The 17,044-nt window shown below is 39.0% G+C and overlaps 1 protein-coding gene across 4 annotated transcripts in view; it reads right to left on the bottom strand.

Annotated features, from left to right (window-relative positions):
- The window catches only part of Dennd1b (DENN domain containing 1B), a 176,840-nt gene that overhangs the window by 29,932 nt on the left and 129,864 nt on the right, over positions 1–17,044 (bottom strand). For all 4 annotated transcript variants that reach the window (XM_090341472.1, XM_090341469.1, XM_090341470.1 and 1 more), the window contains 5 exons: positions 13,736–13,826; positions 6,694–6,734; positions 6,042–6,110; positions 5,231–5,287; positions 4,343–4,450 (listed from right to left, as the gene is read on the bottom strand). In XM_090341472.1, coding sequence (XP_090197598.1) covers positions 4,343–4,450; positions 5,231–5,287; positions 6,042–6,110; positions 6,694–6,734; positions 13,736–13,826 — 366 coding nt within the window. The remainder of the gene's footprint in view (positions 1–4,342; positions 4,451–5,230; positions 5,288–6,041; positions 6,111–6,693; positions 6,735–13,735; positions 13,827–17,044) is intronic.

Here is a 17,044-nt window from a genome sequence, read left to right as displayed (position 1 = left end):
ACTTTCTTTGAAATACATATTTAGTTGAAAATCATAACATTGGAATCTTAGTATTATTGCACATGAAAGCTTAATGTTAAGGATATAAAAGCTCACTGAAATAGAGAGGGCCATAAAATAATATATGCAGCAATCCCACATCAGGTTCTAATGGGTCATGTTTGAATTACATCAATGAATTATATATGGAGAAGAAATAGAAAGCCTCTGCAATAGTGGGCTGTGAAGAGAGAGATGAAACTGTGGTTCACCCTCTTCATTCCTTGATCACCACGCACACAGTATAGTCTAACTTTCTCACCACTTGTAATCTATTTTGTTTGCTGAAATTTCTTCCTGTGGGAGCCAAGGTAACAGCAACTCATTCAGATTGACTGACCTTAAGCTTATCAAAGTTCAGATTTGGGGTAGAACAACCCAGTCTCTGGGAACATAAAAATACAGCTTTGTTTTTGCTTGGTTCACTGTTTCCTTTAAGATGATTTGTTGGCAAATAGCATTATAAAGCAATTACAAATAATGGCTACCTTATGAGATACTGTCAGTTCTTGAAATCCTCTCTCTTGAGGACCGTGCTACCTGACAACCTAACTAAGCCTTCTGTCCTCCCAGCACCCCTAACAACATGGTCCTCTCCCCAGTCTCTGGCTGGCATGTATCCAACAAGGGATTCATGCCTGGTCTACGGGAAGTGAGTGCATTCCTTCACCAGATATTTGATTCTAGAATTCCTAATAATTTCTAGTATCGGCTTTAACTGATGTCCTGAAAAATTATGTCTGTGATGAATAAACAGAGTGCAGCCAGGTGCTGTAAGCAGTGGAGAGAGGCGTGTGGAGGGGGGGTGAAGGGAGAGAAAGTGAGGACAGGCCCAAGATCTTTTCCCGAAGGTGATTTCCATTTCTTGGCTCCAGTCCTGTGTGAATGCCTGCCCTCATAGCCCGCGGATGTCCTGGATACCCACACTATGCTATGCTGTGGTCTTAGTTTGTGTGAGTTTCTAATGCTATAGAATTGAATAAAAAATTTAAGTGAAGGTGAGATAGCAATCTCATTTTTAATATGCCACATTCTGTTTTTACAAATAAGCTTCCATCTGCTATGGGCTATCAATTCAGGGCAGAATAGTCATCAATATAAGAATTCTGAGAGCCTTGGGGGAAAATATTAAGGGTGGAAACTAGAACAAAAAGAACTGTCAGAGAACCAAAAGCTTAGCTGTTTGACAAATGACCTCCATTTAGCTGTTAAAATGCTCATGGGTAAAGACAACTGCTGATACAATGGGGTATACACAGATATTATTTCAAGAACTTTACTTAGACACTATTACTATCTATATTGTAAGGCTAAATATGTTGGTTCCGCAAACTCTCGAGCCCAAAAGAGAAAAGTCATGGTCAAACTTTTGAAAACGTAAGCCTCGCTCATCACGACCTCCACCATGTTTATCTGAACATCACCAAGTGCTGTCAAATGAGTACAATGGCGGAGTCAATGATAGGTGATCAAACCACAGCCTGAGTAGTCCAAAAGTAAGCAATGAAGGTATCCTGCTACTCTGGAGGGGGTTTCCTACAACCCAATACAGTTTCCTCAACCGGAACATATGGCCTGAAGTACAGTTAATAATCTATGCTGGAAATTTATTATAAGAACAGGCATTAGGGGCCTTCACCCTTTACACACAGTTACTTGTGAAGGAGACAGAATAGCTAGTTTGTTTGAGTGTGGTGACTTTATTATGCACAGCAAAACATCATGATGTACATGCTCAGTGTATAGGATGAAAAAGAAAGAGGCTTGCCTCAAGCCTGGCCAGGCAGCTCACACCTATAAGACGGCTATTCAGAAGGCTGAGATCAGGAGGGTAGCTCAAAGCCAGTCAAAGGCACAAAACTCTGCAAGAGTCCATCTCCAATTAACTAGTAAAATGCTGGACTGGAGGGGTAGCCCAAGTAGTGGAGAATTAACAGAAAACAAAGTGGAAAGTAGCCATTTATTTTATAAAATTGTATGACTATTATGTTAAAAGGAAGATTTAAAGTTTAAAATACTAGTTGGCAGGAGTTTTCTTAATTTAAAGTTGATGTTTACAAAAGAAATTCCTTTACTTCAAATGTTTTCATCTCAAAACATCCTCTAAGTAACCAGGATATCATAGCGCTGGGTTGTTTTGTTTTTTCCATATAAAAACTTGTTCATCATGGTAACTATAATCTAAATGATTATAAATGATTATAAGACAGCAGCAAACACCTCATGATGTTTATGGTATTCGGGCTTGTGAAGTCCCAGTCAGGAACTTACATAGTAATGTGAGAAAAATTACTGAACGAGAAAAAATCTCCAGTTACAAGAGGCTAGAAAGCTCTGTAGCTATGAATGGGGGTCACATCAACCGAAGGTTATTAACCAAACAGCTCTTGGTGACAAAGCAGAAAGCTTTAGTTCACCTTCTCTGGGCTGTCCCCATGCTTAACCACTGCTTTGAACGTCAGTCTCCTCCGAATCCTGGGGGCTGTTAGAACCCCCACTGTCCCCTCACTGGGACAGTGTGGGCTCCATTGTCGTGGTGGCCCTGGGGAATTATCAAAGGGACCATTTCGCCCATTCTTGATACATCACATCCTGCTTTCAGTCAAGTGAGGAAAGACAAAAGGCCTTTGCCAAGTGTCTTCATCCTGGATTTCCCAGCTCCTAGAGCATTCTCTTTATGAAGTACCTGGTCTCAGTGCTCCACTATGGCAGCCTTCAAATAACTGACGCTCCGACACCGGAAAGCCCTTAGTAACCGTCCAGGCTGCTACTAGGGAGGAGAGGTGGGCTTGGTGCCTTCAGCCAGACTTGTCATATGAGGCGAGGTGCTTGGTGTGCAAACCTTTCATTACCAAAGGATTGTGATAAAAACAGCTTTGCAGTCAGTCCCAGGTTAGAGCTCTACCACTTGAGCCACAGCACCACTTCCGGCATTTTTTTTTGTATATGTAGTACCAAGGAATCAAACCCGGGTCTTTGTGCGTGCTAGACAAGCACTCTACCACTAGGCCAAACTCCCGGCCCCCCAAAATTCTGTAGCTATGTTCAAAAAGCTAGCTTTTTGAACAGTGTGTTCAGTAAAAATTGGTACTTGATACAAAATGCAGAACACATATTGCTGTGATCCTGAATACATTATCTCTGGGGGCGATAATGTAAATGTAATTAGCATATAAACAGGAGCTTTCAAAGACCACTATTTACCACAAACCTCATTTCCAACTCTAAAGAGAAACCCAGTTCCTGCCTGTTAGACTTGATGACTTTCTTGAGTTTACAACAGTGAGAAGGTAACACTCTTGGGACTCAGCCAAGGGTGAACAACTGAGTGACTGAGCTCTGGTGTTCTGAAAGCTGGTGCTGTCCATTACACTGCGGCCAGCCTGTCATGGGCACAGAGGCATCTGTTCAACAGTTCACTTCCTAACGTCTATAAACAGCCCAAAAGTCCTTCTATGCTTTTCCTTTTGTTTGTGAAGTAAAGGAAACCTGTGTTTTCCAGGGGTCACTACCATACTCACAGTGTTTCATAGCCCCTCTCACAGTTCAGCTCATTGCTGAGCCAAAGGGCTAGAAACTGAAGTGGTTCCAATTTTTTTTGTTGTTGTTTTTTTTTCGGGGTGGGAGTGGAGTGCCGGTCCTGGAGCTTAATTCAGGGGTCTAGGTACTGTACCTGAGCTTTATTTTCAAGGCTTGAACTCTACCACTTTAAACCCCATTGCACCATTTCCGATGTTCTGGTAGGTAGTTAGAGATAAGAATCTCATGGGCTTTCCTGTCCAGGCTGGTTTTGAAATATGGATCCTTAGATCTCAGCCTCCGGAGTAGCTAAGGTGACTGGTATGAGCTATCAACTCCCAGCTCCAGATATGGGATTCTTTTTGGAATTTAAAATATTTGTACAAATATGTTGCAGTATTTGGGGGATAAGATCAAAGGACAAAATTCACTGATGCTTCCTTAAGACACGTTGACCAAGGGTGATTTTATGAAGCATTATTTCCACAATGTTATATTGTACCTGGTTCTTGAACATGGCCCAGTGTCTAAGGCCAAATATGGGATTTTCCAAATCTGGCCCCCTGATGGTTTGCTGAAAACTTGAGATTTGGGGTTCTTAGATTAGGGATGCTCAAGATGCATGTGGAGATGACATCTGGAACATTCTGGTCCCAGTCACCTGATTCTAAGCACACCTTCTTTTGTCATAGATTCAAAAACTGATGGGTTCATAGTTGATCCTAAAGAAATCAATGACATTACACAATTTTAGAACATGGAAGCTTCTGGTAAATGACCCTACCTGTGCAAGCTTCCGCTCCTCCAGGACGCCTTCCTTTCCACTATGTGTCTTGTCCACTGGCGTGTACTGTACCAGACCAGAACAGCTCCCATAATCCTCCTCATTCTCCTACACACAGAAAATGTACAGTAATTACTGTGGAATACTCCTCCCACTGCCCCAGTGATTTGTGAACAAAATGTTGGATCAATAGGCAGATAGAAAATTAAAAGAATATATTTCAAGAGAAAATGTACTGTTCTGCTATAGAAATTTAAAATTTCCATAATGATGCAGTTATTTTGAACACTTTAAGATTTGAATGAAGATCATTTATTTTCCATCATCCAATGAAAGAATTTTTGAGTTTTCACCAAAGATTGAAAATATAACATGGCAATCACAATTTGCAGAGACAATATATGTACATATAACTATTCATTCACCTGTAGTAATTATATTTTTATACAAATCATCAAATACAATCTATTGTAAATTAAGGACATTCTTCACCTTAAAGGGGCTACTGTCAGAGCCTATAAAACTAAATTGTAGCATTGCTAGATTAATTTTCTGCTTGATGGTATCTTTTTAAAACAATCCTCAGCTTGAAGCAAGAACTTCAATTGTGATTTCAAGGCAATCAGCTTTATGAAAACATACATCCTCTTAAACATCTTTGAAGAACTCCACAGCTCTGTGATGAAATATGCAAACAGTGAAGAGGTTAGTCTACGGATGCATGGGGAATGGCAGGCACTTGCCAGAGGGCTTGTTATGAAAAATACATTCTTGAACAAAGGGGCAAGCATATTTCAAGAGTCATTAAAACATTAATCCTATGTGATTTGTAAAGTATAAGCTTCAAACTAACACAAGAATCAAGGTGAAACGGAGAACATGACACACCTTGTGTTTGAGCTTGCTCTTCACTTCTTTTAATCCCAGTTTTGCATGATTTTTTGCCTAGAAAATGATAATAAATGTGTCTGACTCAATATGAGTTTATTACCTTTTACAGAATAAGCTGCATGATGAAATGGCCGACTATCCACATTATTTAGAAAAGCAACATTATAATCAAAATCTTGAAACTCAAAGTTACCCAGATGGGCAAAGATCTATAATCCTGGCCACTCAGGAGGATGAGATCAGAGGATTGAGGTTGAAAGCCAGCCCTGGCAGGGAAGTCCATGAGATTCTTATCTCCACTTAATTATCAAAGAAGGGAAAAAGGGATGAGGGGGAGGGGAGGAGGAGGAAGAGAGCTAGAAATAGCCCCCATGTTCAAGCCCCAGGATCAGCACCAAAAAAGAGAGAGAAAGAAGGAAAAAATCCCTTGGGTACCATCCATTCACTATTATGTCATAATTTAGCTGTTGAAAACGTGAGTTGCCTTATTTACCTTACAAATGTCATTACTAACTGATATTTAGCCTTTTCTGCATCCTAAGCTCTAAAGCCCAAGAAGGAATGAAATAGCGTACTAACACAACTAGAGGCAGACCTTCCTATCATATAAAAGAAATGCATTTACTATAAATGAAAGAATTTTAATCACTAATATGCTTTGCTCAGCAAGAAATTTAAGCTTGTTTTAGAGTTTTCATATGATAGAAAATTGTTTGAATGTCCATATCTGTTTCATATACACAAGAAATTAAATGTAGTTAAACTGTGGCTTTAGAAAATGATTTTTCAACATAAAAAGACCACTTACAAATTTGTATGCTGTTCGGACAGCAGGAGTTGCTCTGGTCATGGCTGTGTTGAAGAAAGCTCCCCCTTTCTGCCGAAGGAAAGATAGATGGATTCCCAAAAGCTTTTGGACACACAATCTTGAAAACAAGACAGCTGGTGCATAGAAACGGAACTTCACTCCCTAGCTCATGACCCACATGTGTAATGTTACAAGTTTTCAAATACTATAATAATTTAAAAAAACACCTAAGGACCCTTTCAGTTGGGGTAATCCATAATTTTAAAAAATCATTTCATCTTTTAAGTGTAGGCAGAAGACTAACATGGGAAATGATCTATGCACACGTAAAATTTAATACTGGACAATCAATTCTCAACTTGTAGAAAAGCTTTATATCCACTCATTTTGACAAAAACCCTATGGTTGAAAATTATAAAGTCTCCATCAAAATCGACCGCTCTTATCTAATTCCTGGTTGTGGAATATTATGTAAAGTGACAGAGAAATATTGGTGTTTTCATTTATCTTTTGACAAAGCTTTCCATCTTAAGATCATTTCTGGGATTGTCAACAAACTGCCACACTTTGACTACCAAAACCAAGCAATGTGAACATTCCAGCTGCACATTTCCACAGTGTGTGTGGGGGGGTGTGGACCAGTGATGGTTACCTTGACCGTATGCACCCACTGCTGGTATGACCTCGGGCTCCCTGCAAGGCATGAGAATTATTTGGTCAAAAAACAAATCTCAGTACCAAAGTTCAAGTTATAGTATTTCCACCATATTAGCAGGCAGAGTTTATTCCCAATGTTGCATTTGTAAGAATTAATAAATTTCCCTAATTCTTAGTAACAGAACAATTGAACATGGTTTAAATCACTCAGTCATTTTTCATTAATTCATATATGAAGCTAGATTTTTTTTCCCTAAGGTTTTTTTTTTTGGTTCCCCGGCCCTAGTCCTGAATTTTGAATGCAGCCTCCTGCATCCACTCAGCTAGCACACTACCATTTGAACCATACATCTACCCCTGATTTTTTTTGCTGGCTAATTGGAGATGGAGTGTCATGAACTTAACTACCCAGGGCTGGCTTTGAACGGGAAGCTTCTGGATCTCATCTCCCTGAGTAGCTGTGATTTCAGATGTAAGTCACCAGTAGTCGGCTTTATATTTTTCATTGTAATATTAACTTATGAGAGAAAAATATAATCTTGCTTTTGAAAGTTAAAAAATTCATGCTTTGTAATAAATGCTCCTTCCTGTGGCTATCACTTTTTTCAAGTTATTTCCTTACTGCTACAAAGTAAGAGGTTGGATGATCCCAGTCCAAGAATTTCAGTTGTTATCATTACATCTTTGGTTAAAACCATGCAGAGTGTCTGGCACCACATTCATTCTTATACTTAAGATATTCACCTAACTTAAAAGACATTTTCTAGTTAGAAATTTATAAATCCGAATCAGAAAGCTTAAATGCCCACAAAAGCATCTGTAATAAGTTCTGGTGGCCAGCAGATTATGTCCCAGTCACAGAAATGTCTTGATCAATATGATGAGGAACCACAAAGAACTAATTGGAAGCAATCATTCTTATCAAGTGATTTCAGTACTACATTGCATGTTTAAATACTTAATACTTTCTACATTGTAAGTATGAAAAGTCACAGTAAAAAACAAAGTCCCAGTTAAAAGAAATACAAAGGAACAGCTTTGACTCTAATAAATATCTCTTACCATTCAGCACTGACACTGTGCTTTCTCCTTTTCTTTTTGGAGAAAACTACAGAGAATAACATTGTTTTGCATATCTTTATAAATCAATTTGCTATTTACTCAAAATAACTTATTTATATGAAATATGTTATACAGTTAAATAAATTGCTTATTGAAAAGGCATGTTTTTCATAGGACACTGACTAAAGATATTATTCATTGTACATTGAATAATGATGACAAATTTGAAATTATCAATTATTTATCAAGGAGCTTTTACTATGATGTAACTACAGAAGATATATATATATAATATATCTTCATTAAGTATATTATCTATCTTCATTCATCCAAATTGTTCATACACTTTATTTTATTGAAAGTATACATCAATTCACATACATTTTACTTCTATATTCAAAATGATTAATGGCTGGCTACAGTGGCTCACGCTTATAATCCTAGCTACTCAGGATGCTGAGATCTCAGGGTTGAGGTTCAAATCAGAATGAAGTAGGAAAGTCCCGGAGACTCTTAATAACAACTCAATAAACTTCCAATAAAGCATTCAAAAGAGCTGGAAGAGGAGGTAGAGAGCTAGTCCTGAGCAAAAAGAAGCTCAGAGATAGGATGCAGACCCTGAATTCAAGCCCCAGAATTGGCACCAACATCCACAAAAAATCTCTTGGAATGGGTACCAAGACATGTGAAAGGGTATCAATGTATGTGAATTAATGCACCTTCTATCTGGCAAATATCATGTAACCCTTTTACTAATTACAATAAAAAAAATCTCTTGGAAATCACATACTTAAGTCTTGAATATTATACACAACTATTTTGAAAGTTATTTTGCCAAGCTGAACTGAAGAAAGGTAAAAGAGAAATGTTCACACTCTGGCATGAACATTCTGGACCAATTGTCCACATCGAAAACAAAAATGTAGACCTGTGAGCGCAGATGGAGCTGGGCTGGCCACGGGAAGGCCACGTCTGGCTTTGAGTGGCGAAGAAGGAAAAGTTCATGTTCAGCTCCTCTCAGGTGGTGGAACGGTTTGCCTGCTCTACATTATCCGACCAGTATCTTCTACAGAACCAGGCAAAGCCGAGAGAGAGACACGGGCCTGGTGGACCAGTGGGAAGGGGCTTGAGGGCCCAGGGACGCACTGTGTCACCACAGGGAAGATGGTGACAGCCAGTGTCTGGTGCGGGTGGAGGAAACTGACTTTTGGAGACAATCTCTGGTGTGCCCAAATCCAGAAGGCTAGCAACTGAGAGGGACGAACTGAGGTGCTTTCATCCCCGGTTCTTTATTCCTTCAACTTGCCATCTTCAGGATGACTTAACCAACATAATACAGCTGAGCTCTCCAAGGTCTTCCTGTCTGTTGCCTCTGAAGCAATCCTATCAGAAAGCTCAAGGGGACGCTCAGAGCTTGTGCCCTGGAAAGAAAGCTACCAATGAGAATTAACCGCAGCAGTCTATGATGCAGGAGCTGGGGACAAGCAAGCATTCCCAAAGGGTAAACACTGCTGAAGATGAGGCGCTACACTGCCAGGCATTAGGCTAGCATCTGCAATCCAAGGATCTCGGTTCAAAGACACCCAGGGTAATTACATCCATGAATCTCTTATCTCCAGTTAACCACTAAAAGGCCAGAAACGGAGGTGTGGTTCAAGCAGTAGAGCATCAGTCTTGAGAGAAAAATACAAGTCAGAGTGCCAGGTCCTGCATTCAGGCCCCAGTATAGCATGTGAACACATGCACACACACACACACACACACACACACACACACACACACACACATGCTTGTGCACACACATTATGTGAAACGCACTAAAACTAAGTAGACTTCTGTCTTTAAGGTGGAAAGGCTCACTGGTTCTTTAAATTTTAATGTTTTCAGGATTTATGGTTCCTATTTCTACAAAAATTTATGACACAAGCATACAATCTTTTGGTAATGCTCAAAACTAAAACTAATCTTTTAAAGATTAGTGTGAATGCCAACAAAAAGAAAACACCTCAGTCTTTCTTTTTAAATTAACTGGTTTATGGCAACTAATAAGCATTACTGAGGTATGTCCTAACATTATTCTTGTTAAACAACTGATGCTGTCATGCTCAAGGACAAAATTCTTTCAATTTTCACTTGTACAAAGACCCTTCAAATTTCTTTTAAAATATATTTGTTTAAGCTGCAATAATTTGTGGTCACTTATCAAAATATGTAAATTGCTCTAAAGTGTTCGATGTGGCCAGAAAAAATTCCACTGAAACTGATAAACCTAGTGCCTCCTCAAATTCTTTCGTTCTTCAGTCAATAAAAAGAAACATATAAATAAATAAAAGTCATCACAGCTTACGTCAAAAAACCATGAAGACATGAAACTAACGGGGAAAACTTGCATATTCCCAACAAATCAGTCTGAATGTATTCCACCTTTGTTGAGACACTTTGATGTGGGTTTAAGAACTTTATTTTAACTAAAAAATAAGGTATGTTTCACAGCATGTTCTTTATTGCTTCTGTTCTCAGCAGCTTTCTCTCAGACTGACATTTGTGTTCACCTAATAGGATTCTTGTTCGACTACTTGTCCTCTTTCATTTGTTTTTGCCCACAAGGGGTATGCTTCCCTTCATCTACCTCTTGGTACCTTCAGAACTTTAAGATTTAAGTTTCTGCAAGAATCTCATGAAAGGAATCAAGGACGAGGGGAAGTCATACAATTTCCTTGACAGTTCTGACCATGGAGATTCACGGGACAGAAAAGGGTTGAAGAAATCTCCATGCTCTTACAGATTCTTTCATCATGCTTCCAGATCCAACTGTGTATTCTACATCTATGTGACAATGCTTTACCGTGTGCTCTGATCAGATCCAGGATTATAAAGCCCTCATATTAATTTTACCCTAACACGAACATAGCTTACATACTACCATTGCAATGTCAGGAGACGTAAGAAAACAAACACTTACTGAAATTTCAAAATTACTTTTGCTTACAGGAACATATTTTTGTTTCAGTTTTAGTTCATTTTTCATAGCCCAGAGATCATTCCTGGGCTTTGTGTGTAAAAAAGTCTTTAGGAGATATTCAAGACAGCATTTTGCTTTGATTTAGTCAAAAGCTGGAAGACTATGCTGGTTTACTCCATTGTTTGCTAAAACTTCCTTTAAAGAATGAATATATTACAGTTATTGAGCAGGTATAATGAAGCCAGGTAGACATGAAATCCATTCTCTGTACTTGCTGTGTGACCTTAAGTAGAACAAGGCTGGGGCCATGGCTCAGGAGCAGAGCACCTGCCTTGCATGTATCAGGCCCTGAGTTCAAACCTAACTATCAATGTGATCACATGAGATAATATTATTTGTTACTCCTCCAGGAGAGTTTCTGTCACATATGACAGCAAGTACCAGCAATTATGACAGTTACTCCCAGAAAAATGACGAGGTTAGAAGTTTTCATTTTGTGGAAGAATAGGTAACATTCATGACATTTGCTATATTCTTTTTTCTCCTAAGTGTGATGAGTACATTTCCAGAAACTAGTTCTGAAACACATACACACATGCACACGCATGCATGCATGCGCTCACACATACACAGACTCACAAGATATCTTCTAATTACTTAGCTATTAGAAAAGCATTACAAAGTTTTATTAAGATTACTCATTTTTCTTATTTCAAATTCTAATAAATTATGCTTTGTTTTCTTCTAAGAATAGTTTCTATGTATCAGTAACAATCTAAAATAGAGCTAAAATAACACTTTGACATATGCTTTTTAAGGAACTCTTTTATTCACTGTAACTAAAAGATGTTGAACTAGGCATTTCTTTTGCATAATCATCTGCTCTCACCAGTTACAATAAGAGTCCTTTCATGGGGTGGGGAGTTTGGCCTAGTGGTAAAGTGCTTGCCTAGCATGCACAAAGACCCGAGTTCGATTCCTTGGTACCACATACATAGAAAAAAAGCCAGAAGTGGTGCTGTGGCTCAAGTGGTAGATCACTAGCCTTGAGAAAGCCTAAGAATAGTGCTCAGGCCCTGAATTCAAGGCCCAGGACTGGCCAAAAAAAAAAAAGTCTTTCACTATAATAAAGAGCAATTGGAATTACTATTTTTTTTACCAAAAAGGCAGCCATCAGCAGACAATTATCAGTGATCATGTCCCTCACTCTTTATTAAACAATAGGTCTTTAGTTTAAAAATTCTATTATCCTCTTCTATCATGAGAAAAGCCAGCTACCTCTATGACAGAGGCATCTGGACCAATGGTTATCATGAGAGAGTTTAACTGTACAAAAAGATCATAGTTCTACTCTATTACTGTCACAAGATGTCATCTTCAATTCTACAAAAGCTACCTGCCCCACGGGTCATAAAGATAATGAGACAGCAGTTATGTAAATGCTGAATTCAGGCCCCAAGCCATTTGTCCATAAAGCTGACAATATTTCACTTGTCTGAGTTAAAAAGTAAAGAAGCATAATTTTAACACAAGAGTTCCATTGAAGCTACTTTTTTTTTTTTTTTTTTTTTTTGCCAAAGAGCTGAGGACAGCAAGTAGCTGGGGTTCCACGGGCACAGTGCTGCAGGAAAGGAGTGCCTGCTGGCCAGGCCTGGGGCTGTCAGAGAACGCCTCCGCCACAGCAGGAAAAGGTGGCCCTACAGCTGCGTGTCTACAACTGCTAGGCTTTTCTTTCCACAAGAAAAATTACCCCTCTGTAAGGTCTTCTAGTATAATGGTGTGGAAACTAATGTATTGTTCCAAAAGAACACTTAAATGTGGAGATTGTAATCTGTCTTCTTCTGTACTGTATCTCAGTCCTAGCAACTGGGCACACACCTAGATTAAGAACTGCTGTCAACACAAAGGCACACAAATTAGGAACATACTAGAACTATTGTTCCAGTTCAAAATGAACGCAGGAAGGTGTTCACTGAGGTTACCAGCACCTAGAATACTGAGCACCCAGCACTTGCTGAGTGAATGAATGAATGAACAAATGAACAGAGCAATTCAAGGACTTAAGCAAAAATTCTCTGCAAGCCAGCACTATACAATTGTGAACCAAGTGTCATTTCATAAATCATTAATTACTGAGATGATTATAACACTAAATATTTCCATTTGAAGAATCAATTATAAGGATAAAATGGCAGATAAAACTCTCTTAAAACAAGCAGTTCAAAGAGCTAAGCTCATGTGATTATTGTTCTTAATGTACTATGTTATTTCTCTTTTCTTTTGTTGCCCTTTAATCTCATATTGTTACTGTATTTGACTTTGCTACCTGGCATATTGTATATATGTTTATTTGTTTATTTGAAATAGGAAAGGGAAGGGGAAAACAAGATGATTGGGAGGAGGCAAGGAGAGGGAAATGGGGATTAAAAACAGAAGAAGGGTATCAATGTGTAAGAAGTAATGTACCTACTATCCGGCGAATGTAACTGTAACCCCTCTATACATTATAATAGAATAATTTTTTTAAAAAACTAAGTAGTTCACAAAGAAAAATAGATATTGGTTTCTGGATTAATAACACACTAACTGGAAATGCAGGATAATTTGTGGTGCTCAAACATTTCCTTTTAGATTTCCTTTCTGTTTATAATTACACTGTTCTATTTGTCACAACCTCATTTTTTTTAGAAAAAAAACATAGTCATAGACATCACTAGTCATTTTCTGGCAGAGGAAAAGCTAAAGGATTTAAGTCAAGGACTTAAGAAATTGGTCTTCTATGTTATTTCTAATAACATTAAGGGATTAATTGAATAGGAACCAATTCATGAGACTTTCACATTGCTTTAAAAACAGAAATCACACAGAACAAAGTGAAATGCAATTAAAGTGATATCTAGCCTGAAGATAGATAAGAATTAAGTAGCTGTTGGTGAAATACATAATCAAACACAAGTATAAAAATCAAGATGTTATCTAGAAAATGGAGAATCATACTATAAATAGTCTTTACCTCCACAAAAACCACCTGAAGTGATCTCTTCTTCAAACACATCCGAGAAACCCTTTCCTGCATTTAGTTTTGCCAGCCGACCATCGATAAACTGCAAACAAAAAATATTAAACGTCAAACTTTAATGTTCTAAAGTATTGAAAAATTTACTTCCATCAAAATATGTTCAGTAGACGTTCTCCTATGATTTTATGGGCATGTGACACATACATGTGTAGGTTTATAAATGAAGATTCTCAAATGCTGCAGAGGACAGAGGTTAGCTAACTGGTTACTTGTGAAGGCCTGGCAGGATTCGAGCAAGTTTCTGAGTACACAGACTGTAGAACAGTCTGTCTGAAGTATTGTCAGGCCAGTTGGCCCTGGGGGTCAGAGCCTCACTTGGTGGGCCTCGGTTCTCCCAGCATCTGGCTCACTGCATGGCTGCAAACTGGATCAGCCTAGGTAACGCCCCTCCTGACCACCATGCCTCACCAGAGTATCCACCATTGTCAGGCGTGGCAACTCGTGAGACTGACATTTATCTTCAATGAAATGAAGCTACTGCCGTAAACAACTATTACGCTGCACAGAGGGCACCCGGTAATTCAGCGATTGAACTACAAACTACACACAACTCCAAATTCTTGTCTGAGCGCGAACTAGAATGAACTAATTTCAGCTTAACTGAAGCAAAGACCTGAGGCCTTGACATGGACAATGGTTGAAAGGAAGATTTTCCAGGGATCCTACAGAAGAGCTGGAGTGAGAAACAGATGCTATCTTAAGTATTCTGACCAAAATGTCTCTGCTGAGTAGGCAAAAATGAAGCCTCGGCTGTTTAGAACTGAAGCTGTTCTCACAAGTCTGGAATTCTGTGAAGAGACACATTTTTACAGTATGTACAGCAGATAGAATGTTTCCTGCGGGCATGTGGAGTTGAGCGTCTCAAAGGCCAGCACCGCCACATGGATACATAACTAGCTTGATGATCCTGAGCAAACTCTCACCCTTGAGACTCTATTTTCCCTTCTACAAAATGGGGATAGGAGTGAACAACTGAGTTTTGTAAAAGCTAATTAAAATAATATGAAGATCACAATTTGCTGGTGCTGAGGCTAAGTTGTAAAAGCCCCTTTCTGATCACCTCCACCTTTTCTTCTGTCTCCATCCCTTTCTCAGCTCTGCGGGGTAGGTGAGTGGTGGGAGCCGCTGTCGGGGGAGTGGAGGGCCAGGGAGTTCAATGCCACCGTTGTTTGTTCCTCCGGTGCCTAGGGCTGGCAAAACTGCCTGGCAAATGGTGAGTAAAATCACTGGTAAGAGGCTTTGGCTGATATTTCTGTTTTCAGTAGTGGATGTGGAACCCAGGACTCGTACCCTGCCACGGGGCTACAGCCCTGGACTCAGTTTGCACTGAATAATATTGCTTGAAGACTGAAGTGTACTAAAACAATGCAACCGTACTGAAAAATGCTGACACACTCTTACCAAGGTTTGAAGTTAGATAATTGAAATGTGTAGAATCAAATCTTGAAATCAAAGCTAGCAGCATAAGGCTGGTATTTTGCTGTGAATAACAAATAGGAAATCCGAAGCAAGGCGGCTTAAATCATACAGAAATTTTGGGTTGAAAACATTTCAGCACAAGCAGTATAAATCAAATTAGGGTGATCTAATTTGATGGACTATTATCAGCTTTTCAAATATAAGGTGAAAGCAAAATGGGAAGTTTCAAGTAATGCATTCCTGGCAAGAAGAACAAGCCAACTCAACCTTTTAAAGGGCTTAATTTATACTAAAAGATTGAGAACGAGACTTTCTAAAAGGGTTTCATTTTTGTGTTTACTAAAAATAATCCATTTTTATTGAATGAGTGGAATAATTCAAATCAGAAAAAGAGATAAATCCCCAAACTATTGAGAGATTGTGTACTTTTAGGCATGAGTAGAATCTTACTGATCCAGTCATTTGAAACATTAGTCATTTGGTAACACACACGCCATGGACATGAGTTATCACTGGCAATCCTGTCAACAACAGTTAGACATCCACCGATGTACACACACTAGAAGTACTTACTCTTAGAATTAAAGAATAAGGGGCCGGGAGTTTGGCCTAGTGGTAGAGTGCTTGCTTAGCATGCATGAAGACCCAGGTTCAATTCCTCAGTACCACATACATAGAAAAAAAGCCAGAAATGGTGCTGAGGCTCAAGTGGTAGAGCTCTAGCCTTGAGAAAGTCCAAGGACAGTGCTCAGGCTCTGAGCTCAAGCCTAGGACTGACTGACACACACACACACACACACACACACACACACACACACACAAAAGAATTAAAGAATGATTACAGTGGGGTGCTGACAACTCATATCTGTAATTCTAATTACCTGGCAGGCTAAAATCTAAAGATTAGAGTTCGAAGCCAGCCGGGGGAAGAAAGTCCATGAGATTCTTATCGCCAATTAACCACCCAAAAGCCAAAAGTGGAGCTGTGTCTCAAGCAGCAGAGTCCAAGCCTGGAGCACAAAAGCTCAAGAATAGCATCCAGGCCTGGAGTCCACATATCAGAACTAGCATGCACATATGCACACACACACACACACACGCACACGCACACACACACACACACACATGATATGTGCATACACACATATAGACTACACATATGCATATACAAATATATATAGAGAGAGCCAATGATACATATATATGTATATATATCACTGGGAGAGAGTTAGTGGTGTGTGTGTGTGTATATATATATATCTCACTGGTTCCATATTCTCAGAGCAATCATTTTTTCCAAAGTCACATAAATTATATTATATATAAACATATTCAATATTATGTTATTTAATATATATATAACTCTGACAAAAATATCAAATGAGAAAAATTCCTCTGAGTATACAGAACCAGTCATAGAATGTTTGTCTACCAAGTGTGAGGCCCTGAGTTCAAATTCTAAAATCAACTAAAACAAATATGTGCTCAAAAATTTGGTCTGTGTATGTGATGGCTCACTCCCATAATCTCAGCTCCATGATGGAAGTCCTATCTCAGACTGCTAAACAGTGCTCTCTTCCTTGGACTCTGTGATTCCTGTTTATCCTCACTCCTGGTCTGACAGTCTGCAGTCTCATAGCTTTAATACTGCTTACAAGTCTCACGGTGTTTTGTTTTGAATCTCAAGTCCAGTTTCCTCCTCTGCCTTGTTTATCCATCTGCCTCATCAGCAGATACTCCTCCTGTCTAAAAACTATCTTGAACTTAGCATGTGTGAAGCTGAACCTGACATTTGTTTGTTGTTTCATGTCAGCACTGGGGCTT

The sequence above is a fragment of the Megascapheus bottae genome, chromosome 10 (assembly GCF_031878675.1).
Source record: "Megascapheus bottae isolate mThoBot1 chromosome 10, mThoBot2.hap1, whole genome shotgun sequence".
NCBI lineage: Eukaryota > Metazoa > Chordata > Mammalia > Rodentia > Geomyidae > Megascapheus > Megascapheus bottae.
The sequence above is the reverse complement of the archived record's forward strand: the minus strand, read 5'-3'. Positions and strand labels throughout refer to the sequence as shown.